The following is a 26,393-nucleotide window of genomic DNA, read 5'->3' as shown; positions in this document are numbered from 1 at the left end:
TAACTTGCTGAAACAAAGCACAGTTCCTCTTACTTCTTTTATTTCCCTTGCCTTCCTCCTTGATAGTCCTAGTTATTCTTTTGAACCACCTCCACTCTGCTTCCTTCTCTTCTCCTTCCCTCCTTTGAAGAAAAGGGGCAAGACACATAATGCTTGAGAATGGATTTTTATCCTAAGAATAAACCATGAGCACAAGCCATCTTTTGTTCTGTTTACATCCCTTCTCTCCTGCATTAAATCCACTCTCTTTCCATGTGCTGGGATGGGCTAGGGCCTTGTCCAGCTTCTCTGTTTTCCCTCCCTCTTGTTGGAGAGGCATGTTTGAGTGGACAGCTGTCAGTGAGGAGTGGAGTAAGACACTGCACTCAGAAATTTGTTTGCAATTGCAGGGATTTGGTTTTTCTCCTCTCCTCTGCCACCCTGAGCATGGTCCGACAGCCCCAGGCTTCTGCCTCTCCTGGCACATCAGCACCCTCAGGAATATCCCTGCTGTTCCTGTCACCCAATGTCCCGCAGTGACAATGCTGAGGTGAGGAACACTAACCTACACGGTTTCACACACAAGCACAAGCAGCCAGGTTAGATTTCTCATTGAAATGCCAAGAGGGAAATTGAGCCACCTAACTTACTGGCATGCTGGACCACACAAGCTGCGAGCTCACACTCTCTGCTTTTCCTCCAAAGAACGACAACAATCCCATCACAGAGCAGCCTGCAGGTCACAGCTCCCAGCAATAGGATGGGTTCAAACCAGGCTCCACCAGTACAGAGAATTACACACAGGTCTTTCACTTTTCCTGCCAACTACAGAGACTGTAATTGCCCCAGTAGGGAAGAAGAAACAATACCTCTGAGGGATCTTGGTTTCTATTGCAACGCTTATTTACATGTTCTATTATGCAACTAATTAAACCAAAAGAAAGAGCTACCATCATTGAAACTGTGTTCTTTAAAAAAAGAAGCAGTTGGTACTGCATGTTGCAATCAGCCTCCTCCACTACAAGACCAGTAAGCAAAATCTGAGTACAGCACCCTGCTCTCCCTGGGGGCAAGAAGTGAAATGACTTGTTTCTGGATCCCAAAAGACTTGGGAAAGAAATAAATGCTGAATCATCCAGCCTCGCCAACACTGGACATTCACAGAGACAGAACAGCTGGGTCCTGCAGAGCTCTGGTTTTGAGTTTAGAGTACAGTGAGTAAAACTCTTCAAGTTTGGTACTTCAAAGCTGGGCATCCGCTCGCTAGTGTCTACACTGGATAACCACACCTGTTTGCATACCCTGTTTTTCCCCTTGCCTCAAGTTCTTCCTCTGTACAACATGGCTGATCACATCCACATCTCAGTGAAAAGTCACAATAATACAGAATTGTAAGGATATGGACCATAAGGCACTGACATCACTGACAGAGCTTTTTTAAGTACCCAAAATACCGGGCTTTTTCCAAGCAGAAGGTTACATTGGGATGACTTTTTTTCAGCTCAAAAAACCACTTCTTTCTTTGACATCAGTGATTTCTCTTAAGAGACAATGACTACTGAAAATCACTATTTTTTCTATCATCAACCCCTAGCAACTTGTTACAACAGATGTTTGCCCAGAGAGGTTGTGAAGCCTCCAGTCTTGGGGGAAATCAAAACCAAACTGGGAGTGCACCTGAGCAACCTAGTCCTGCTGACCCCTCCTTTGAGCAGGAGCTTGAAGATTATCATCAAGAGGTTCCTTCCACCTTCAACTATGCCACAAATCCGATGTTGCTGTCAATTTCTAGAGCACAAAGGCACCTGAGATAAATCTTTGGAAGTGTTAATTCATCCAAAAGACAAGAATCTTCTCTGCCATCTTAACAGTGAGAGAAATCAATTTATAAGACATTGCTGTACTTAAAAGCAGCGTGTCATAACTGCACCATTTCCCCAGGAAAGTAAAACAGCTATGGCTGATGTTTCTTTTGATTATAAAACAGTCTGTATTTAAAAACACGGCATCAACAGACCAGGATTATTTGTAATATCTGGACAAAGCTGCAAACATTTATCAAATCTTTTCATTTGATGGTTTGTTCTTTGCAGGCTGGTTTGGTCACAGACCAATACTCTCCTGAAATTCACTGTCCACGGACAGTCGCAGGAGAACTCCACCCCTCTCAGTTCCCACACTGCACGGAAAGCCAAGTCTCTCTGCTTTCCCTTGCACCACACTTAGGTGTCAGCAAGGGAACTCTTGGTCTCCACATACTCCAGTGCTGCTCTTTTAACACCCAGGACACTTTCTGCTGTACCAAATTTCTTCTCATAATCCAGGTAGCGTTTGAAGAAGAATTTCATCTTCTTTGGTGCCAGGCTCAGGTGTATGACCCTCTCAAAGATGTCCCTGCAACAAAACAAAGTGATTCAAATCCCTGTGGTGGTGACAGCACTCAATACAAGCCGTGTACCCTGTCTTGTAACAAAGAGCAGAAAGTCAGGGGAAACATTCAGGGGAAATTGCTGCGAAGTGGTGGTGCTTGAAGAAAGAGATTCCTAACAGCTGGTCAAAATCTTCTAAAAGTAGAAGTCTTCTACTTGCTTGCAGAACTCTAAGGCTGCTGGTCAACTTAAACAATGATCCAGACACTGCATTGGACCCTGCATTCATTAAGTGGATGTGGGAAATTACTTCCTTTTGGCACCTCTCAGAAAAAAAAAATTCCATTTTTATGTTACAAGATATAAAGATTGATTATTAAAGATTGATCTCACCCTTCAGATACAAGGCAATCCCTGCAGAGCGACAGATGAACCTCAATTCAAGGCCTCTATTTTCTGTCATGCAGGCCACTGCTTATAAAGCAGTCCCCCCCTGGCCTATGGAACTCTGGGGTCTCCTCAGTCCCAGCAAGGATAAGCACTTCCACATACACCAGTTCTGTGAAAGAAAAAATCCCTTTTGCTCTGCTCTGGGAACCCCTACACAACCTCACACTGCAGGTACCTCTGCTCTTTTCAGGTGTGCTCTGCCCCATCCCAGCCTGCTGCACCACGACTCACCGTACTTCCTTCTGGCTGCCATGCTTGATCATGATGTCCATGTAGATGGACCAAATGTCTGTTCGCTTGGGATAGCTGCTGAGAGTGCTCTCAAAGAGGGCCTTGGCATGTTCGGTGTCCCCAGAATGGAACTCCAGCTGTGCAAACCTTGAAATGACATCCAAATCTAGAAAAAGTAATGACACGTTAGGGTATCACAGCAACTCTCTTTCATGTGAACAAACACAAGTGAGAATTACACAGGACAGAGATAGGCACAGAGACAACACCATCTCTACCCAGAGACAAAAGGCTCTGTTGTAAAGAGGTTCTGGACCAAGGTGGGATCAAAGTGGGAGAGAGAAGGGTCACAGTTCACTTCCCATTTCAGCTCTCTGCAGGAGAGGTTTATTTTTATATTCATAACGTATCATGCAGCACCCATGGGCAGCCCTACAAACCTGGGCTTAGACAAGTGAACTTTTCTAGAGGGCTGTAAAATTCAAAGCTGCCTTTGCTTTGGGTGCTTTGCTTTTGTGCGTCACAGCAAATTCTATTACAGGTGGATTTAGCAGTGACATCCAGCTTGAAAGCTCCTCTTCCCTGAGAGTCAGCTGGCTGCACTTTTCACTTATTACAAATGCTGTCACAGGCAGAGATATCAGAAAGCAGCCCACCCCCGTCAACATTAAGCTCCACATTAAGGCTGGGGCAGAGAGAGCTTACGTTCTTTGGTGGGCAGAGCCTTGAGAGCACGCTCCAGGAGCCTGTGTGTAGCCTCAGTCTGGCCTTGCTTCAGGAGGAAAGAGGCATATTTCAGCCACACAGATTTGTCCTGACGGAAACGCTTCAGCATCGTGTGGTACAATTCTTCTGCTTGCTGGAAGGGCAGAGTTGGGTTAGATCACACAGATTCATAACAAAGCCTCGTAGCTTTAAGACTCTTATTCTTAGGCTGGGTATCTCTGAACACTTATGACATAAAAGCAAGCATCAATGCATCCTTGCCCACTGTCGATCATAACCATTAATTCCAGTTAAGAACAGGAGAGGCCCAACGTCTGACAGCTGGAAGCTTACACAGCCAGCATTTGCCGTTTACTGGCATGACTGAATGGGATACATGCCAGGGACCTGCTTGCACTATCTCACCTTGTACTTCTCAGAAGTGGCATAGATGTCACACAGATGCTGGAAGACTTTCAGAGGATCATTGTATTGAACTGCTCTCTCAAAGACCTTCATCAGTGTCTCCTCAGTACCATACATGTTCTCCAAGTTCAGCAGAGCTACCCAGACATTCAGCTTCTCCTGTTCTTCCCTTAAAGCAGATGTGAACAAGAATGGTTAGCCTTTTGCCAGTCTTCACCAGGTTTTTGCAAACTACCCTACACAGACTGACTGACTTGCAGCAGGCCTCCAGGACAAGAAAAAGGCCATACTGCTCCTGAAACACCACTTTTGGAACAGAACACAGGAGTTGATTCACACTACAGTTTTTTATCACTGTTGTTTGCAATTAAAAAACAGAAGGATGAGTCAAGAAAGCACAACATACTTAATCATGCAGTAGAGACAATTTAAGGTACAGCCCTATGGCAAAAGCAACAGGAGTTTCACCGTTTGTTTCATGGTTTGATTTAAGGACAACATCACTGGCATCATTATGCTCTTCCAAACACTTCCGACTGCCCAGAAGAATGTCTGCACTCAGGGATACCTTCGGGAGTTCCTGCACTCATGACCTGCAGCAGGTCAGCTGTGGGCCAGTGGTGGTGACTCAGACCAGACCTTCAAAGGGCCAGGGGACAGTTGCTACCATTTAATCCTTCCGAGCTCACTGAAAGAGACTCTGCCACTCCACACACACAGACACACACTGACACTACCCGTGTTCTTCCACTACAACTACCCCGTCATGATTTATTCTTTTGGGCAAAGAAAAGCAGAGCCCTATTATTACCTGAAACTGATTGTTTTAAGTGCTCTCTCTGCCACAGCTCTGGCCTTCTCAATCTCTGTAGCCTGGAGGTGGAAAGCCATGTACTGCAGCCAGAGGATGGAGCTGTTGGGACTGCCCAGCACCAGGCGGTCGAAGTCATCTGCTGACTGGGGCTGCCGACTCGGGTCCATTAGAGCTGCCTCTACTCTGCAAAGCTCCTTCTCCTTCTTCTGCTTCTCCAGCTCCTTCTCCTTCTTTGTTTGTTTCTTTAGCTGAAAGAGCAAAATAGGAGGACTCAGGAAGGGCAGGCACTTTATGGGGAAATAGGCAGGTCCAGCTAAAGCACAGCCAGACCTCAGTACATCCAAGGCTAAACAGTTTCCACAGGAAGAGATGAGGCCAACTGTTAAAAAGAGGATAAAAATGATACACATGCCCCATCCCTTCTTACGCAGTTCACACCTCAAAGAAGAGCAGCAGTACCTGAAATCCCTTTTTTTTTAATGAAATACATTGAGGAACCGAACATTTGGCTACTCTTGCATCCCAAGTGCACGATCCACACTTCGCCCTTCTCTCTTATTCTTCCATCTTTACCTTCCAGGGTAGTACTCATCACCACCCTCCTTCACTCTCTAAAAATCCAACACAATTTCTCCCCATGTACAGCTGGGGCATGTTGCTGGATCACTAAAGTGACTCTGGTCTTAATTTGGAACCAACAGTGCCATAGTTCTCTGCCTTGTTACCTTGGGCAATAAAGCATCAGCCATGCATTGCCTTTACAGAGGTGAGTTTTGAGGGACAGGGGAAATCCTGAAGAGCAAACATGAAAGGAGTTCATGAGCTTGTTTCTGATTTTGCTGAATTGCTCTCACTGGAAAACCCTTCTAAAGGTTATAGCATAAAAGAAGACTGTTTTTTGGTGTTTTTATAAATAAGAGGACTGTAACTTGAAAGGTTTTTCATCTCCAGGTTTTTCTGTAAATTTACAACACTCAGGAAAGCAAAAAACAGAGCTGACATTAAATAAAAAAATGTTATGATCATGAAAACATTTGTTTGACTCTACATACTTATTTTTTTAACAGGTCAACATGAGAAACCCTATTTTTCATGCAACCATGCTAAAATTGGGCCTTTTCTCCTCTGCTTCAGAGATATCTGCTGTGTTCAGAATAGCTGAACAAGTTCTGTGTCAGCTGTCAAAAGATGTTCCCTTGGGTTAAAAGGCTTTGCTACAGGGCAGACAGACATGCAAATACCAAAACATCACATTACAGCTACTGTGTGGTGTCTCCTGTGCAGACAACACAATTACAAAGTACCTTGGACTGCATATCCTCCTCCTCCTCGCTCTCCGAGCTCTCTTCTTTCTGATCCAGCACAGGTATATCCACTGCATTGTCTTCATCCCAGGTGAAGCCCATGGAAACTTGCAGCCTGGGAGCTTCACCAGGCTTCCTCACCTGTTTGGAGGAAGACAGAAAATGCCCTGGGTTTTAATTGTAAATTTTTGAACTGAGATCAGACAACTGCTCTTTGCTTGTGGCATCTCTCCATTCAGTACTATCGACTTCTTGTACTTGCAAACAGCCCATCTACAAAAACATTAACTCCATGACCAGCTTTGCTGTAATTTAAATTCCATCCACCTCAAGCCATTTTCAGATGACACAAATACCAGCCTGTGTCACTCCTATCTGCAGCAGTAACACTTACTGTCTTTCAAGTCAAACTGACACATATCAACAGGGCTAGAAAGCCATTTCAGGCTCAGGTTCTCCTCCAAACTTCTCACCTTAGATTTCTTTTCAGTTGCCTCTTCCTCCTGGTCATCCTCCTCACGGTAATACACCTCAATTCCACTGTCATTTTCCTCTGCTGGGCAGATCTTCCTCTTCTTTGGCTTTGCCTCCTGCAACAAGTGGAAATGAGTGGATGGTGGAAGGCAACAACTGTGACGATCTTAAAGGCAATTCTGATCACAAAGTAAAGAGCCTGGCAGCAGAGAGAGGGCAATGCCGTGGGACAGCATCCCCCACTACTCTCTCAGCTAACAGAGACAGTGGAGAATAAACCCACACTCACCTACAGAGGGTGCATAGACCAAAGGGACAGGGAACACAACTGGGCTGTTATCTCAGGTAGAACCCACCCAAAAGGAATAGTTTTTGATCTTTGTAATCCCCAATGCAATTTAATCTTTTTTTTTACCTCATTTGTATAATTTCTCAGCCTCATCCTTCTGGTCTGAGACTGGGATCTTTCTGGTCCCTTCAGTATTTGAACCATCAAAGTCCTTTAGCATGTCCTGTGCAATCACACCCATACCTGACCACTTTCAGAATTTCCTCTTCTCCTTTTTGTCTTCAGCTTAGGCTCTTCTCTTTTTTCTTCATCATCTGGCTCTTTTTTCTCTTCCTCTGCACCATATTGTGGTAGGCCTAGGGATTCAGGCAAGACACTTGGCATCCCAGTGTCCTCAGGCAGGAGAGAGAGCTCAATATGTTTTTCTCTTCTATTTACACTGTGGTGCATCGCCAGGAGTAGCAGGACAGAAGAAAAAAATCAGAGCATTTACAATGGCTGCAAGGATCTGAACTTCTTTCAAACTTTCCTGTCTTTTATCCTCCCTCTTTCCATCCTCCCCTCCTCTGTCCTCTCCTTTCTACTAATTCATAGTCCCTTTTAAAGAACATTGAACCTACCCAAGCACTTTGGCAGTGAGCAGTTTTCCCTCAGGCAGGTACTTTTCGTATAAGGAGTGTTTCTGTACAAAGTACGGGGAAACATTCTGGAACAGGATTCGACCCAGGAGAGAAGTGGACAAGCTGAGAAGAGGAAGAAAACCAAATATAAGTATTCTACAGCAGGGGGAAAGAAAAATAAAGTGCACTTCTATAAAGTGTCTCACTAACTTTCTCTACTTCAATTTCATATGTTAAAGACAGTATCCATGACATCTTGATTCCCAGGAGGAAATTCATTTTGCAACCTCAAATTATGCCAGAGACCATCCCCAAATGAGATTCCATAATCGTACATTCAAAATAAATTCTCCAAGACACATCACTTGCCAGAATAATTTTCTTAGGCTACTCACCCAAAGAATACACCTGATGGAGTAACCGATTTGACATAGCCTCTCACTAGCTGGCCTTTTTTAACATCCTTAATACTCACTATTTCAATATCCTCCACTTTGCTGTTCACCTTCGGATTTAGCCTAAAAGAAAAGAGAGGTTAGAAGTTAAAGTACTCATCTGAATAATCCCCATTCTGCTCTGGATAGCAGAAAATAGATCAGTATTAACAACAGCTAGTACTCTCTGGAAAACATATTGGATCAAAGACACCCTTCAGTTTATTCAAATGTACTAATGGACTACCTGCATCTCTGCCAAACTCTACATAGCATTAGGGAATACATATGCTGCTGCAAACAAAGCCAAACACATCAGCCTTCTCTGACACTAAGAAAATGGGGAGAGTAAAATGCTGTCTGAAATTTTGCACAGCATTTGCTTGGTGTTTCCCCCATTTATTTCTAAGATACTTAATTCCACACTTTTGTTCCATAAGGAAGACAAAGCAAGCGGCTCAGTTTTAAGAGACATTTAGGGCCAAGTCTAATATTTAATCAGAACTGTTAAAATGCAGCTGAACATTGAAACATAATGTTTGTATTGCAAATTCAATGGTAGAACTCTCCCTTTCTTCCCAAATGAACAAACAAAAAAAGAAAACGTAGACCTAGAAACTATGACAAACAGAAATGAAATCTGAACCCACTTGAGCAGCTTTATGTTAAGTGTCAGACCCTTCAGTGTTTGCTGATACACAGGAAAAAACCTTGCTGAAGTAGGAATGAGTACCACCCCTTACAAAAAAAAGCATTCCTCATTCTTTTAACACTTCTCACTGATCTTCCCAAACAAACTGTATTTCAGGATAATTTTTTTCACTAGTAGGAGATCAACAGACTAGAGGGATGACACATACCGGGACTGCCGGAGAGATAGCTGGATTTTACCATTCTCATTGGAGAGGATGTAACACCTGCACGGCAGAGCATGGGGAGAAAATAGAAAGCTTTTTTACACACTAAAAAAAAGCCACAGGTAGGAAACAGACATTTACACTAGCAGGAAAAGAAACAAAGCACTCTGTTCCTTGGAGCACTTTCTGTCTAATACAAACCAGCATGACACAATAGTTCATAAAACTAGATAAAGGACTTTTGAAACATGTCTACTTGATTTACCCAGTCTCTACTGCCAGTACAAAAGAGTTAAAGATCACCTGAAATCACTTGGCCTGTTGCACTCTCCAACATTCCCAACAAGTATGTGAAGCAGGGAAATGCAATTGCTTGTGCATTACAAATGTAAAACCAACTCAGTTGCTAAACAGCCCACAGAACCACTGCACAGCTGGGATACCTGGCCACCCTTAGCCCCACCAGCACCTTAGCTAACAGAGTAGCTACTCTCAAAAAGACAGTCCATGAAGACAGCTGAAAAGGGGCTTCTTCATAAACGGAAAATACAAGACCTTCACCCAAACATATATAAGGGAAGTCAGCATCACTTCTTAGCCACAGACTGATCTTACAGTCTGGCACCATCTCATGGCAGTGAAAAGCCTGTCACTGAAGGAGGATATTTCTAAGCCTTGCAGCTTGAGGGAACAAGGAAGACAATTACTGACCTGACAATCTTGCCAACTTTGAACTTCCCCAGAGGGTCCTCTGTGTAAGTATCACTCAGGTGAAAGATGCTGACTTTGCCAGTCTTCCCACCTGGCAGTGCAATGGTCAAACCAATGTGTGGAGTCACCTTTGTTATCATGCCTACAGAGATGGTGTCCTGCTCCAGTGACTGAATTCCTGGAAAAGATGAAGGAGGGAAAGGGCTTCGTAATACTTGAAAACATGAAGCAACAGAGGTAGTAAGTTAGTGTAGCTGATTTTAGTTGCCTAGTCACATATTAAATGCACAAACTTTTGGTAAGGTGCAGTCTATGCCATCTCTGTTCACAGTAATGTTTGCCTTGGTAGCCCAGACAAGGTCCCTTAGTTGCATAATTCCAAGATCCAGAATAACTGACGAATGTTGATAAATGTACCATCTCATGTCTGAGATTAGAAGGAAATATATTCAGAAGGGCTCTGAGAAGGGCTTCAGGCTGAGATACTAGCAAAGTGATTCTTTTTTCTAGAGGTCTGACCTCCCTTGTCTTAGATGCTGCTACATCTGGGTCAGGGTCCCGGGGGTTAGTCCTGTTCTACAGCTTGGCTCTGGAGTGTAACACCTTCACCTGAGGGGTCAGTGCAGGCCCAACTCTGAGTAAAGCATCACATGTGGTGGGGTCCTGCTGTTAAGGCTCCACAATACCTGTGAGTGACAAGCAGAGGTTTGTTTCAGTGGCATCTGTTCCAGTCACTGTAGCTGATATTGCCTGGCCATTTTTAAAGCTCTTTTCTGGATGTTTTAAGACCTGAAATAAAAGACACATTTCCACTTATTTCCAGAAAATGAGCTTTGCACAGCTCTGAGTAGTGTTTCCCCTACGAAAACATCCTTTACACATCCTATAAACATCTTTGATGTGCAGTTGACTGATAGCTCAGCACTGCTTCAATGGCTCGCCAAACTAGCTACAGGCACAGTACTTGCTTGTCAGCAAGGGGCAGCAATACCTAAAGGGCAGAGCACTGGGTTATGAGTTCACACAGATGTCAGAAGTGTCTGCAGTCATTACTTGTGGCCATGTGGGTGGAAAAAAAAAAAGTCTGTGTAGCTCAGCAGTAACAGCCTCTTACCTTGGTGTTCAGAGACAGCAGCAGGTGAGGAACTCTTCCTCGAATGTCGGGGCCAACTTCTACCTCCAGCCAGTTTTTGAGCACGTTATACTAAAAAGACACCAAATAACCAGAGAAGACAGCATGACACCTTGGGGGAAAACAAAAATCTTCCCTGGCAGAATTTTTTCATTAAGTTTTAAAGCTAAAAATAATTATTTTTATAATTATTTTTTATAATTATTTATATATAATAGAAATGTTTTTTATAATTATTTATAATTTAAAAATAATTAGAAACAAAGCCTTGGCTTTTGCACCAAGCAAAATGGTGGTTTGGATCCTATTCTTACAAGCATAACACTGCTGTGGTTCACAGGCAAGTGCACACAGGGGACAGCAGCAAGCGTCCTTTGGGCTGGTGGCACATTCAAAGGCCATTTCACTAGAGCCTGCTGGCAACAAACAGGCCTGTCAAAGAGGACAAGTCAGTCTGACTCCATCAAATACAGAAATTTTTTGTTTCCTTCCCCTACTTTCCCTGTAAGACACTGCAGTTGCCATGGGCCACTCTCACAGTTAATGAAGACCATAGTCTTCAGTATTTAGGTCTGAGCTAAGGCCCCCTGAGCTCACCCCCACTTGCTGCCTCCCCCAGCACACTTCCTAAGAAGACTCTGACCTCACCTTCTTTACAAAACAGGTGACTGTCTGTCCAACATTGTACAGTCCGAGTTTCTTGAGGGAACTGTCTTCTTTAAGGTTCAGCATTGCTGTGAATTCCCCTTCTTTTTCACTGTTTGCAAAAGAAGAAAGAGGACATTAGTAAAACAGCTTTGGTCCTAATGATAAAGATGGAAGTTAGAAACCCAGGGGAATGTGGTGAGCTAGTACTACTGTGACAATGTCCCCAACTGCATTTTTCTGCAAGGAATTAATTCTTCCCTGATCATAAGGGGGAATCTTTCTGACATGAATAGACATGACAGAGTCCAGATTGGCAGAACCTGAAGCCAAAAGGATATTCAAAGGAAATTATGTGCCAGGAGAGCACTGTGATGTTTAACACAGCTACAGGACCCAAGTTAATGTGGAAAAGAGACTAAGAGGTCTTGCCTCACGGCATACATGTGGAGGTCCTTGCTCATGGCCAGCTCCTTCACAAGTGGGACATACAGGGGACAGGACATCCAAGGATACAAGGTCTGTAAAGGATGTGCAGACAGCACAGAGGCCAACCCCTACCTTGGTCGAATGCTGAGCTCTGGAATGGATTGTGTGAAGTGTGGATGGGTAATAGGCAGGTACCTAAATAAGAGGAAAAGGATCAAAGTTTCTCATGATCTCCCCAGGCCCCAACCACCCACATTTAATCCCTCTGCACTGGCAAAAAAACCCCAGGTGCAAGCCCTCTAAAACTACCAGAGCCTTCCAGTTCCAGTTCTTCCTATTACTATTTCAGTGGAAATTTAGGTAACCAAAATACCCCAGCAAATTTAGTCCCTGGAGGCTGTATTTAGGGCTTCCACTGGATCTTAATAGTTTAGACATCTTTTCTTCTTGCAATCTATACTCAAGATAAATACAGTGACACAGGTAGAAAAAGAATTCACTGAAAGCTGGATCTGGGATAGAATGTAACAACATATTTCCTCAGGCCTCAACTACTCCAGCAAAGGCAGCTGTAACAGCACCTGTTGACAGAAGATGTCCTACATGACCTGAATTGAAACACAAACTGCTTCACCCTTTGCATTCCCCCAGAAGCAATACCATGTACAAGTCTCCCCACCTGTGAGTATTCACATCTCTGCCTCCAATGACTCGAGCAGTCACTTTCTGTCCAGCTTTCAGAGTAGAAGTTGGAAAAGAGCCTAGGGGCACTTCATCCAGAATCCGAGAGGCATGGATTGAACCTGTCAGCTTGTCATCAATAGCCACAGTGACGTGGGTTGGTTTGACGGATTTAACGGTACCAGTAACAACATCCCCCGGGGACAGCGAGTGTTTCACAGCAGGAAGCATCTCCTCTAATGCCGTCTCCAATTCGTTCCTCACCCTTACAAAAACATTCTTCTTGGCTGGGCCTTGGACTGCTGGCAAGACCCCGTGGTCATTCTCCTTCACTGCTTTTAAGGTTATAGAGATTGTCTGTCCCACCCCCAGTTTCTCCGAGTCGAAGCGGAAGGTGTCGTTGAAGTGGCAGGCGATGGGGACAGCTGCCAGCTGGCCTGTTTCCAGCAGAGACACGATGGCAAAGTGCTCTGTGATGTGCTGCACCACCGCAGAGTGCTGGGAGTTCTCTCGGAGCCGCTAGACAGAAATGGACAGAGTGACTCCTCCTGCTGAGATTTTGATTTCCTCCACTCTACCTCCCACCGTTCTAAAAAACGAAACGGCCCCCCCTTGAAATTTATTAATCACCTACAGTTTGCCACACAAGCAGAAACATACAAACCCAAAAACAGAACACACACTCACTCGCTTGGGTCTTTGCTTTAACAGTTCTTCCCGAAGAGAAACATACACCTCGGATGTGAGGGCATCCACATGAAGAACAATGGCCTTCCTTTTCTCACCAGGAGCAATATTTTTGTCTACAAATGAGAATAAAGAGATTATGTCCTGACAACAGTGAAGAATTCTGAGCAACTGTGATAGTGGTACATGACAAAAGGTTTAATTCCTGAAGGCCAAAGAGTGCTTAATTACTATTGTATCTGAGCCAAATTAGTAATAAACATATAATAAGTCTCTTTAGGAACAGACTCTTACAACATTAATAGCAATGAGAAAGAGAGCTTTTTATTTGGAAAAAAGTTTAATGCTTTCTTCAGTGCTTTACTAAGTTGATTTATGAAGATGCAACTCTTAAATAATGAAGACAAGGCCGACTAAAAACAAAGTCAAGATAATATAAGTTTTGAAAAAGATTTTCCTAACATTTGCACAAAACTATCATCAGTCTATCTGTTGCTAAGGGAAAAAAAAGAAACTCTTCTGACACAGAAGTGCTAGGGTTATTACTTCTGCTGAAGTCAGAGGTTTATCTTGCTTTCATTATTTCAGCAAGTACGTGTTTGCACAATATGACACCCTTCTTTAATTTTTGAATTGGAAAATACTGAAATTACAGTCCTGTTTTAAAGTCATTGATTTTTCAAGAAAAATTGACAGCAATTTCAGATATTCCTTGGAGTATGTTCTTTCTAAAGGAAGAAGGAAAAAACCAAGAAAGCTGGAGCTTGTATTAATACTTCTCTATATACAGTATGGTTCAACTAAGGATCTCTGGGCACAAACTAGATGCCCAAAATACGAGACAGGATTAACAGAGGCACAGGGAAGTTTGTACTATATTTTCTGAATCACATAGATGGGTCAGCAAGACATTGGGAAATTTAACTACTCTTCAAGGCCATCCCTATTCTGACCAGACTTTTCCCTGTTAGTTCCTCATCAGCAGAATTCATTTTGGGAGAGGTTTCAAAGCAGAAGGCTGAAAACCAACACAAGCAAAGGAAAGACCCTCACCTCCCAAATGGTAGCGGGTGGCAGTTACAGTCAAGCCTGTGACAGAGCTGCCACTGAACAGTGCTGAGCCATCCTCCCTCACGTCCTGCACGACCAGATGCACTCCCTTCCCAGGCACCAACTCACAAATGCTGGGGTCCCCTAAATAAAGGAAAGAAAAAGTGGGAAGTCAGTGTTGCTTATGTTGTTTCTTTGCAAAACAAAGACAAGGCTTTGCATTTACTCAGTGGTACATGAAGCATTCATCTGCCTTCATAAGGGAAAACAAAGCCTAGGCTCCTGAATCTGTAGAAATACAAAGTAAATTCTGAGAGTTAAACAAAGTAGAAACACTTTTGTGACACTAAGGACCTAATAATTTTGGCGAGAATATTTTCCAATCTTACAGGAACACTGGCACCCAGCATTGCATATGGAAAAAAGTGAAAGCAAAATAGATTAACACTAGAAGCACAAAACAGACCTGTCACTTCACAATTACAGGAAACAAACATTAAAAAGTACTGGATATAAGAAGAATCTTAAAAAGACAAAGTCAGAATTTGATAAAAGCACTAGAAAAACAGCATGTGAGAAAACCCTTGCTGGAGGACCTGTAATGCATGTAGGCAAATCTATTTGAACAAACTCATCCTCATGGGAGTACTGTGTTTGGGTTATCACAAGCACTTGACCCAAAATCAATGCAAGAGGCTTAGCAGACTTCAATGAAAGCAGTTTCTTTGGCTTGTTCCAGCTGTACTTACAAAAAGCCTCTTGTCAATGGCAGGCACTGCACACACATCCTTTTTCTAACAAGCTACTTTGGGAAGTGAAGTCTTTGCTTGAACTGAACTTCCTTTCACTTAAATGTTTTTCTCTTCTTGTTCCTTTAGAGCTCCTTTTTTTTTTTTTTTTTTTGGCCCTGATACCCTTTAGCAGAACATTTACAATCTTTTACCTCTTCTCAATAAGTCCCTGATTTCTTTCAGCTCCTTGAAATATTGATTCAGGAGGGCAAAGCTCTCTGCAGCAGAATCCCCTGAGCTGCACTCGGACACCTTCAGATTGAGGAGCACACGCTGCTTCTCCTCATCAGTGCTCATCACCTTTGCAATCACAGTCTGTCCAACCACAAAGTGGTCCTTGGTGTCTGTCACAAACTTGTCACTCATGCTCTGTGCAAAGGAAACAGAGGGCAAGGTTACTGAGCACAGCTGGTACTGATCAACCACCCACAGAGCTGTTCAGAAGGGTTTGAGTTAAGACTTCATGAAAATGCATAAGAGAAATTAACAAAGACTAAGAGAAATCCATCAATTAAAATTAACCACTGAGGTCACATGAAATCCTTGTTGAAGCTTAAGCTCACTTGAATGAAGTGCCTAATTTCTTTTTGGAAGTGGTTTAAAAGGCAAACCAAAATCCTTTTACCCTGCAGCAGGAAGCTGTGCAAACGCAGGGCCTGCAGCCCAGTTGTTCCCTCCCTGTTATTGTACCTTTGCTAAAACCATGTTTCAAGCAGCCTGATCACACACATGCTGCTTACTGAAGTGGAGGCATCGCTTACCACTTTAGGTGCCAGTCCTGTCACACCAAAAGGGAACTCCACAAACACTCCAAAGGGCATCACATTCCTCACATAACCAGTCAACAGCATGTCAGGCTGGATTTCAGAGAAGCTTCTCACAACTTGCTCCTCCTGTACAGCAGAAATCACTGCAGACTTTCTGCTCAAGATCTGAACAACCAGTTAAGAAAAATGGGAAAAGATGAATGAAAGGAGCACAATGCCAAGCAAATCTCTCAGTGCTGCTAATCACTGGGCTAAAGCACTTGCTGCAAGTTAGAGTATAGGAGCTCTAAATGCTGTAATTCTAATTTCTGTCTTGATCTTCCTACACAAAAAGTTAGCAACTCATGTCTCTTAAAGTGCTCAGCATTAAAGATGCATGCTTCACAGTAGCAGAAATATCAACTTCCTAACAATTCAGTTCAGATTTTTGATATAAAAGCAGCAAAAATTTCCCTAAGGTTGTGATATGAGTAACAGCTCAGAAGCTGGTTGGGAAAACAAGTCAGGTCACAATCTCGTTCTGAAGAGATTCTAGTCCCAGCTGAGCCTCACTTCTAGCACAAGTTGTAATGACTCTCTGAAGTATCCCTAGCTTGACAGGCACTTCCACTTCACTAATTAGTCTATCTTCTCTTTTGCAGATACTCTGGATTCCTGAGAGATACCTCCTTCCTCAGGCTTTGTTTGCCTGGTTGAGGTGGCAAAGGATACAATGTGCTCTCCCTTGTCACTTAGATACATAACTCTGGGCAGGACATCTCCCTCTTGAAGACAGTGCCACAGGAGCTTGGAGGTAGCAACAAAGTCAGACAGGTGCAGCGTGGGGATCCAGGCTACCACATTGTCTTCATCTTCTAAGATGGAAACTTCTAACCCATTATCTTTCTTCTTCAAGATTTTCACATCAACTATCTGAAAAGAGAGCAAGTACAGTGATATAAATTCCATGGGTTTTTGAAGTCATCTCTTTTGATGCACAGGGTACCAAATGATGTGCTGCAGGGGATCTGATGTTGCCTCCCAGCAATACATGAAAAACTCCCACATCAACAGGGCTGAGCTTAAGAATCATGCCAACACAGAAGGTAAAATAAAAACTATTTCTCAGCTCCCAGAGAAATAAAGAGCTGGAAACATTCTCTTGGTTGTGACTTTTCATTTGAAAGGTGAAGGGAATAATTTAATCAAGATTAGAACTGTCTTGTTCCTGCATTAGCAGGATCTGCAGGGAGTTGGAAACTGTTCATTGCACAAACAGGGAAACATTTCAAAACATTTCTCTAAAGCTGTCTTTTTCCAGGAAGCAGCTTTTGGAGCAAGAAAATCAGCAGCATCCAGAAAATAAAATAAGAGGACCCCACCTAGGAGTAGGAGCACTAATTGGTACCTCCAGAAGGACTCTCCTGGGACTCCTTCATCCTGACCTCTGAAAACAGATCCAGGAGGCCAACCACACAGTAAGAAATGCACATTTAACGCTAGTTCCTGACCACCGTCAGCTTTCTTGAAGCAAAGTTGTTCAAAGTGATACCAAATCATATGGAAAATAAGTAGGAAAAGGCTAAAAAGGAATCAGCCATTGAATTCAATACCTCTCCTACTTGATACTTCACTTCCTGTTTCTCCTTTGGAGTACATTTCCATTTGTCCTCAGGGCCAGGCTTGCTTGATAATCTGAAGGACAACAAGAGTCTTTCCTGCTGAGGTTCACATTTTAAGACCATTACTTTAAGAACCTGCAGAAAAAAAAAAATAAAACAGAAGTTAAATTCAGCCGACCCTCCTCCTCAGTGTGCTACCATCTACAAAACAAGACAAGGACATACATACACAGTACATTTTTCTCTCACACCCGAGGATAGCAGGCCAGTGACTAGAACTTAACACGTTCAACCACAGACAAATGTCATTCTGATCACACAGATGGAAAATAGAAGTACATAATCATTAAATGACCCTGTAAAAGTATGTAGCAGCAGAGTTGAGAACAAAATCCAGATCTCCAGACCTGCAGTCAGAAATTTTGACTAGAAAATTACCTTTCTCCTTAGCCAGCCAAAAAATAACAGGATTAAAGACAAAGAAAAGCACCAGAAAAAGTAATGAAGAGGGCTGAGATCTCTGTAAGTCTGCCCATAACAAAGACCAGAACTTGGTGAATAACACAGTTCATTAAGTGCCTGTAATTGAAACCAACAGGATAACCAGAGTAACACCGAGGCAGAAAAACATCATCCTTATGATTCTGTAGGTAAGAGTTTTAACTTCCTTAGGAGAAACAGCAGCCTTGAACCCCAGACTTCTACTGAGATCTAAGTCACATACCACGTTGCCTCTTGCAGAACAGAGAGAACCTAGAAACAAAGGCAAGTCTGACACACCCAAAGAAGAGCTGCCCTTTTTACAGCCTACCCTGTTTAAATGGAGCAAAACTAAGTAATAAAGTGAAAGGACATAAACATCTCCTGGTGTAGCTGGTTTCTCAGGGGAAAATCCACATTGAAGCCAACTCAACTGCAGATTTCTCTTTTGCATTCAAACACATGGCACAACAGAGGTATATTATTTACCTGGCCTTCATAGAAGACTTTATCTGGACAAGATATGGGATCTGAGCCCAGTTCATTCTTGGGTACCAGACCTTTGACATCATTGTAGAACTTCACAATGCAGCCAAATTCCCTTGCACACACTACAAAGCCATGTGTGATCAGGCCTGGCTTTGCATCTTCATAACTGGAGAGGACTGGAAGCTTTGATTGGACAAGACTTTTCTTTAGAGTAAGGATCAGCTTCTTTCCTCCAGGATTGCACTCAAGGACCTACAAGGATGGAGTATAAAGAAGTTCAAAAAGCATGTCTGCTCTTGCCTGATCAATCCAGCTGCTAAATACTCAGAAGAGAAGAATGTAAAGCAGCTGAAGACCCTATCTGGCAGCTCTCACCCGACACTTGACTTCATCTCCTATATTGTACTTCTTCTCAGGCTGCTTCAGGATCACATCAGAGAGATGGAGGGATGGCACAAGTCCTCTAATCCCATCAGCCACTTTCACCTGCATCCCAATGGGTTTTAGAGAGAGCACTTTGCCCTAGAACCCAAAAATAGGGGAAAGAATTGGTAAATTCAGCATGAAAAACAGCCTGTGTTCAGGTAGGAAACAGCCAAGACACTATGACACCTACGATCACCAAATCTAAATACACTCTAAAAAAAAAAAATCTTAGACCAACCTACAGTCCACCCAACTAATCTGACCCTTTAACTTTTATATACTTCATAAGGTTGTCGTACAGCCTCTTTTCTTTAAGCATAGACTACTTCTGCAAAATCCCTATTGGCGCCAGCAAGCTAGAATTGTTTCCAGAGACGTATCCAATACAGCCACAACTCAGACACAGTAACAATCATAGTGAGTAACTTTCTGCCCATCAGCTCATTGTGATGGTTCATACATGAACTTTTTACTTTGACTGCAAGGCAAGTTTTCGTTTCTTTCACTCAGATCTAAAAATGTATTCATGGCCACAAATAAATGACTGACTGTAGATAAAATTTGATTGCTTTCGCCACATCATGAACAAAAACATGAACAAAATGGGAAGAGTATTGCATTCAATTAATCAAGTCCTGCAAGGCAAGGTTTTTCTCATTTTCATCTCACTAGTCTGGATCAGAAGTTGGACATACATATTAGGCAGAAGGAGTGCACATTGGCAAGATCACTGTTTTAAGCATAACGTGCCCGAGTCTTTCAGAAGCTCACCTGCACCACATCACCCGTGTGGATATCCTGGTATTGCAGAAACCGGGCTTCAATAATCTGACTAGGGAAGAGACACGAAGAGAAGACCAGTCAGTCATCTTGAAGGAAATCCAGGATAAGATGAGACAGTCCCATATCTGACTTGTCCCAAATATCCATTATTCCACACACTCCCCACAGTGTTCTACAACTCCAGAGCTGTGTTTTACTCCAACTGACCTATCTCCCAAAACAGCTCTTGGGACATAAAGTTCAGGGAGGTTCACCAGGCTCCATTTCAGGTGACAGTCACATAGTTATGGCCCCATGAAAGGAGAACCCACCATCTGCTTTGCTTAAAGCCACAAAGTTGGAAGAACTAAGAGGGAGTTTATAATACAAATGAGCTGGAAGATCAAGGCTCCATTTCCTGCTGAGCCATGGTCTTCTGACACAATCGTGGCAGAATTTAGCCTCCTTGTGCCTCAGCTCACCAACAATATTGATGGTGTCCCAATTCCATAGAGTATGGGGAATATGTGCAGGATGCCCAGACAACCTGATGTGCCACAACATAGATACAAGTCAAAAACCCCAAATGGCAAGTCCAGCAAGGCAGTGTAATATTTTCCACTCTCAAACACCCTTCTAATTCTTCAACCAGTTTTCTGGAAGAGTCTATCATACTCACTGCTTCAGAGATACAACACACATCTCATCCATCAGGCTGTAGTCTATGATCCGACATTTATGTTTGCAACCTTCCTTAAACGCCCCAGGTTTAAAGGATTTTCTGGTTTTTGAAAGGTGTTTCAACTAGAAAAAAAAGGAATTACAAGTGAGAGTTTGGAAAGTGGAAGAACTGATATGGGCCTTAGGTTGAAGTGGTAGCATCTGAAAAATCTGTTCCTCTAACATTCTCTTTGTGCAGGTTTCACCAGCTCTTCCACAACAACCCTCCTACATTTCAATTCAAACAAGGGGATGTATCATTTGACAAACATCCCCCACGCTGTCTTAATTTTATTGTATTTTATTTGTCTCAAAAAGAGGATAAAGTCAAAAAATAAAACCCTCTCCGAGCCCCCTTTCCCAGCAAGCTAAGACAGATACAGAGGACTTGCCCCACCAGCCTGGTACTTACCCGTGCAAATGCAAGAGTGCCATCATCAAGCTCAAAGACAGCCCCAAACTGCTTGTAGAAGGCTTTCACCGTGGCCTCCTCCAGCACTGCCCCCATGCGCTGGCCGGGGAGCTGGCGTGGGGCTCCCCCGGGGTGCAGGAAGGGCGGGCGCAGCGTCAGCCGCACCGCCCTCGACGTGGGGTGTACAGACAGCACACAGGCCTTCACCTGGGAACACGGGGTGCTCATTAAACAAAAGAGGACAAAGGCACATCACTCATGCTTGTAGACATTCTGCTTGGTACCTGAACTCTCTGTCCATGTACAAGCATTTTTCAGTATTGCTACTAAGACATCACTCTGGTTCTAACAGCTTCACCAAGGAGGGATTTTTGCTTTTGTCTGTTGTTTACAGACTAAGCTGGTATCAATGCAGGCAGGGGAACACAACCACACAAGTCATGTTTCTAACCCTTGGATATATCTCAGGCTTCCCAAATAAGTCTTCCAGGAATGCCTTTGCTCTTTACAGCTTTAAAACAGCCACAATAGCAGCTCAAGTAAAGGATGTGAAAGAAAGATATCAGCCTTAAGATTTCAGAGACAATTCCACAGAAATGTTAGAGAAGATAAGAGATGTAAGCAACGTAACAACTCCACCCTCCTTACCACTTGATCTGGAGAATAGCTCATGGATTTCTCTGGGTCCATGTGCATGAAATCCACAATGCCAGTGAAGTAAGACAGAAATGTCAGTTTCATCCCAAGTGGAGCCACCTAGGAAGGGGAACAAAAAGATGCCAAAAAAATTTTTGGACTCAGTTTTCATGCAGCACAGAGAGCAATTCACACATTTCAAAAAATGGCACTGTCAGTGTTAATCAACAAGCACATCACAAGAGACAGAAAAACTGCTAACAGTTCTGAATTGCACACTGTGTTGAAAAAACAACCCTTTAGTTTTTTGATAATGCTTTGTGTACTCTGAATACTGCTACCCTGTTGAATACTTTACCAGTAAAGGCCAGAAAACACAAAATGAATCCTATTTTGATTCAGACTCCATCACCAGCTTCAGGCTGAACCCTTTAACTCAGGGCATCACAACCAGAACTGAGACCAGACCTCAGGTGAATGTGGTGGTGTCTAGCAGATTATGTATGCTACTGCTAAGTAATTGAGACCAAGAAGAAATTTTCCAGGGCATAAACTCCCATCTCTGCTTCACCTGTCTCCTGCCTTCAACAAGGCTCAAAAGAAACCAATCCAGCAAAAGAAACCCAGACCAGAGCTTACCTTCTGCACTCGAGCTTTCACCACCAGCCCTGGCAATAAATTAGAGAGTGCCCAGTTCTGTCGCTCTGAGGCAACGGATGCAGCCACCTCTGATCGGTCAATGGACAAACAGACCACCCTGCCTTCATTCTTCACTTCCACAATGAGGCAGTTCAGGTTCTGGCCTATTTTCAAGTCAGGCCCTACAAAAACAAGTCACAGCATAAAACCTCTGCCAGGAACACTGAGGATTTCCTCCCACTCTTTCCAACCCTTTTACATAGTTCCCTCTGAATCTAAGTGAAGTTTACTGCCAGCAGGGCTTGGAACACAGTCTGTCAGATCACAGGCTGAAACACAAAGGCTTGCTGCAGACCAGCCACAAAACTGCTGTTTGCAGTAACCTGCAAAGACTCCACCTTGACCCAATCCCACCAAAGTGCACTAACACCACAGATATAATAAACTTTAATCCCTGTCATTCTCCACCTCCATTTTAACCCAGCAGATCCTCCTGCACTACTTCTTACCTTTCTTGACTGCTTTGATGTAATTTTTGGCTTTCTGATGAGGCAGGAAAGCATGAGTCCCAGTGACACCAATATCTATGAGGTAGCCATGGTCTTCCACACTCAAGACAGAGCCAGAGAGCAGCTGTTGGGAGGGAAGCATTGCAACTCAGTAATGTAATGAAACAGCTGGGTCTTCAAAGAATGAACATATGGTAAGAGATTCCACACCCAAGTACTCACTTGTTTAGTATGGACAGAGAATTGAACTTTCCAGAGCAGTAGCAAGAACACTACATTCTTATTACACAGCTCACCTACCAGTGAGGTCTCATCTCTGCCCTTAACTATGAATGTATGGAGCTCACAAACCAATAGAAAAAGAATTGTGATGCTCAAAAGTAGCAGGTGCATACAACCATACAGCTGAAAACACAAAACATAAACAACCAAGCACCTCTGCAAGGCATGTTACATATTGCTCTGTAAAAATTAACTAAGAAATCTACTCAGAAAGAAATCATTAAATAACTTGGCCATATTGAAACAGAATGAGGTAAAATAATTTCATGAATGACAACCTGGAGACAAGAACTAAACCCACCCTCTCCTCACAGGTCTCTTCCATGGTGGGAACAGCTCCACATTGTGCTCTGATCCCATTCAAGGACAAACTGAAATGTTCCTGCATGCACCATGCAGGAGCCCAGGGAGGCTGCGTCAGACCCAGAAAACATACCATGCCTGCTGCTAGTGCTGTAGAGCTCAGGCCCTTGTTGACCTTCTTGGGGTCAATCGATAACTTGACACTGCGACGTCCATCGGCACTTTTCTCAATACTGGTCACGATGCACCTGACCAGTGTCCCTGGAGAATACATGTCTGGGAGCGAATTCAACTCCTGCCCAGCAACATGATCAACAGAGAAACATAGGATTTTTACAGTATTAAATAACGTAAGGCTAGAATTTGTTACTGAAGCAGCTTTTGAAAATAAAACCCCATGGGAAAGTCCTGTTTCTCTGTCAGCACTACAATAACAGGCAGGAAATGCCACAAACACCAGGATCTCAATAGAGAGGCAGGGATGACACTATGTCATGTCAGCAAGACTGAGAGGCTTTGCTTAAAAACAAACACTGTGTGGGCTGGAGCCAGGAGACTGCAGCTGAGGAAACATCTACAGAGACAACAATGACCCTAACCTCGCCTCCCCCTTCAGCAGGGAAAAACACTTCTCCTGCCACTGCAGTCTCTTCCATCACTGTTATTTATATGAAAATGGAGACAGTAAAAGCAACTGTAAGGAAGATGAAGTTTGCTTGGTCTTTGGTTCATTGACAGTGGCCAGAAACAGCTGCAGCAACCACATATTGCTCCCAGCTCGATGGGAAGAACCAGAAAAGGGGTAGTGCTAATCCCGCATTCCACAACACCTTGGGAAAATTTAGGCACCGCTGACACCAGAGAGACAGGGTAACTGATTTCATCCTCCTTTTTTCTAGCAGCCAGCCATTATCAGGAAATTGCAAAGTTTGCTCGGAAAATCCGATTCCAAACCAAGGGCAGTCTATGTCAGGCTGCTAAGCAAGACCTCAGGGTTGGTTCTGAGGTATTAACAACACGCTCTAGCTCCAAGCACAAATCACAGCCCCGGTCCCAGGTCTCACCTCCAGGAGTTCTCCTTGGGCCACCTGCTTGGTCAGCAGTTTGCTGTAGGCATCACTGATCTGCGTGACCGGCACAAATCCGGAGAGGCCGTTGGGCAAACTGATGGCGAGCTCATAGTCACTGACCTCTTTTATACAGCCAAGGAGCAGCATCCCCTCACTGAGCACCTGGGAAAGTGGGAAAAATAGCAGACTATGGATATCTTGGCAAGTCAGTGGTAACAGGGGGATAAGCAGTTAAGTTTTATACTGGATCACATATATATTTGACAGGTTTAGGGAGGAAAAGCATGCCATTTTCATATAGCCTGGAAAAGAAATGCAGACAAAATCAAACATTTATGCACCAACCTCAATTGTGAGTGGTCCAATATTCATAATATTGTCTTCAGCAGCAGCTGTTTTGTCTGCCTTGAACTTTTTCTGCGTTCCTTGATCCTTCTGGCTCCTTTTTCTTTTCTGAGGTTTTTCTTCATGTTGAACCTAAAGCAGATTACAAGCCCAGAAGGTTGAAAAATAAAAGTGGATAAAGAAACAAACTTTGCACTAACACAGAACTCTGCTGCCATGAATAAAATACTGATTTGGAGGAAAAAAGAGAACCATCTTGCTAACTGTTGTCTGTCTACATGTAAGCCTTCCAAAGTATCTCCTTTGGACTGAGGCTGATTATTTACAAAGCTGAATCTTGGGAAGAGAAAAGAGTGGTACAAGAGATCTGCACCACACTCTACTAACAGAAAAACCAAACTCAGCCTGTATCCAGTAACACCAGGTTCACCATGCAGCACCTTGGGATAAGATGCTTGTGGAAAGTTTAAAAGCTACAGCCTGATCATAATTTTCACTGAACTTTCTCTGTCATCATATTCAACACACATCAGACATCAGGGATCTTTAAGAGATCACGAGAAAGGTGGACGTCAGCAGTCATCTATTTCTGGGAGTCCTTTCTGTAGTTTAATGTAGAAGTAACATGTTGCAGTCAAATTCTGACAGTGGAAGAGCTCTGAGAAGTTAATCAAGAACACACAAACAACATACATCAAACAAATTGTCCCGCTCTAACTTTGGCTTGGGTGTTTTTCCCTCTGCAGGTTTTTTCTGGATGCCCCCTCGAGGAAAGTTTTCTTCCATGGATGCCATGCTTGAACTGCTCTGGGACAAATGACAAAGCAGAGATGAAACATGCAGTTATTGTGCTTGTTCCTCACAAACACTGAGTGTTCGAGTGAACATAAGAGCGAACTACCCCCAAAGTAAGAAAGACTTTGGATGGGTGCTCTAGTTAGCAAGTGACAAAACAGAAACTTACATCCAAATGGATTTAACATTTGACTACAATGACGTGTTGCAATGGTCCATTTAACTATGCACATCCATAACACTTTTAACTACTGCAAAATTTCACTGAAGTATTACAGTATTAATTTTTAAGGCACTTAGATGCACCACATATGTATTCATAAAACTGCCTTAACTGTAAGTTTCCCAAACTGGTCTTTATTATATTCAGTGGACAAAGTGAAATTACCAGCTTCAGTCATGAAGGAGAAAGCTGTGAGCAAAACACTACATAAGCTTGGCCTGTATTTTTACTTTTTGAATGCCGCTCATGAAGATCAATATAACTTGTTAGCTCTTTGTCTAAGCCAAAAGCATATGTATATAAAATAGATATTTAACCTTACTATTTCAACCAGTAAACAACACCTTGCTTATTAGGCCACATTTCACTTTTTACTACTACTAATAAATATTAATAAATAAAAGTAGTTGTTAGTATTACATTAATATTGCTTATTGTGCTTACACTACTACTTACACCATTGCTTATTATTAGCCAACTGTGCTTCTACAAAAAATAGCGCTGAAACCCTATGTTGCCAAACTTGAAGTAACGTGTTAGAAATACAATTCCTTTAAATGGAAAGCACATTACAAAGCGAAAGCCCATCAAGGCACGCTTCACCTGAGGGCTCGCTAAGCAACACAGACAGCTCCCACAGCCCGCTCCGCGGGAGCGGGCAGGACTGGCATCTTACCTGCCCGGGGCCGCTGCCAGGGGGAAGCGCGAGACCGGGAGTGTTCCCGGGATCGGGATCGGGAGTGTTCCCGGGCTCGGGCTCGGGATCGGGCTCGGGCTCGTTGCCGGGAGCGGGAGGCGCGGGAGGCGCACGCGGCGCGCCGGGCGGAAGCGGCGCGCGGGGCGCAGGGCAAAGGGC

The 26,393-nt window shown here is 43.4% G+C and overlaps 1 protein-coding gene across 2 annotated transcripts; it reads right to left on the bottom strand.

Annotated features, from left to right (window-relative positions):
- Positions 1-1,945: 1,945 nt before the first annotated feature.
- Positions 1,946-26,377, bottom strand: PDCD11 (programmed cell death 11). Of its 2 annotated transcripts, none has more exons than XM_042019244.1 (36): positions 26,214-26,377; positions 25,213-25,326; positions 24,520-24,651; positions 24,169-24,336; positions 23,238-23,399; positions 22,520-22,643; positions 22,011-22,192; positions 21,384-21,491; positions 20,736-20,942; positions 20,283-20,407; positions 19,613-19,673; positions 18,791-18,937; positions 18,416-18,667; positions 17,438-17,581; positions 16,557-16,757; positions 15,840-16,010; positions 15,231-15,447; positions 14,291-14,431; positions 13,238-13,353; positions 12,549-13,069; positions 12,002-12,064; positions 11,444-11,552; positions 10,778-10,867; positions 10,350-10,452; positions 9,664-9,841; positions 8,956-9,012; positions 8,057-8,179; positions 7,662-7,784; positions 7,285-7,480; positions 6,752-6,868; positions 6,279-6,419; positions 4,972-5,222; positions 4,161-4,329; positions 3,735-3,888; positions 3,030-3,195; positions 1,946-2,373 (listed from the first exon to the last, which is right to left on the bottom strand). In XM_042019244.1, exons 2-36 carry the CDS (start codon positions 25,312-25,314, stop codon positions 2,202-2,204), a joined length of 5,493 nt encoding a protein of 1,830 aa, XP_041875178.1. In that variant the 5' UTR covers positions 25,315-25,326; positions 26,214-26,377; the 3' UTR covers positions 1,946-2,201. The 2 variants fall into 2 exon arrangements, with proteins under 2 accessions (XP_041875178.1, XP_041875177.1); XM_042019243.1 differs by having other exon boundaries at positions 25,213-25,321.
- Between the last annotated feature and the right edge of the window lie 16 nt (positions 26,378-26,393).

This window comes from Corvus kubaryi, unplaced genomic scaffold (assembly GCF_017639235.1).
Source record: "Corvus kubaryi isolate FWS band 111438036 unplaced genomic scaffold, C.kubaryi_AGA036_p1.0 138, whole genome shotgun sequence".
In the NCBI taxonomy this organism is placed as follows: Eukaryota; Metazoa; Chordata; class Aves; order Passeriformes; family Corvidae; genus Corvus; species Corvus kubaryi.
The sequence above is the reverse complement of the archived record's forward strand: the minus strand, read 5'-3'. Positions and strand labels throughout refer to the sequence as shown.

Coding starts and splice junctions, on each gene's coding strand:
- PDCD11 (XM_042019244.1), bottom strand. CDS start 25,314: ATGGCATCCATGGAAGAAAACTTTCCTCGAGGGGGCATCCAGAAAAAA. Junction 15,448..15,839: donor CAGGACTGGCACCTAAAGTG/GTAAGCGATGCC, acceptor TCCTTTGCACAG/AGCATGAGTGACAAGTTTGT. Junction 7,481..7,661: donor CTCACTGCCAAAGTGCTTGG/GTAGGTTCAATG, acceptor GATGCACCACAG/TGTAAATAGAAGAGAAAAAC.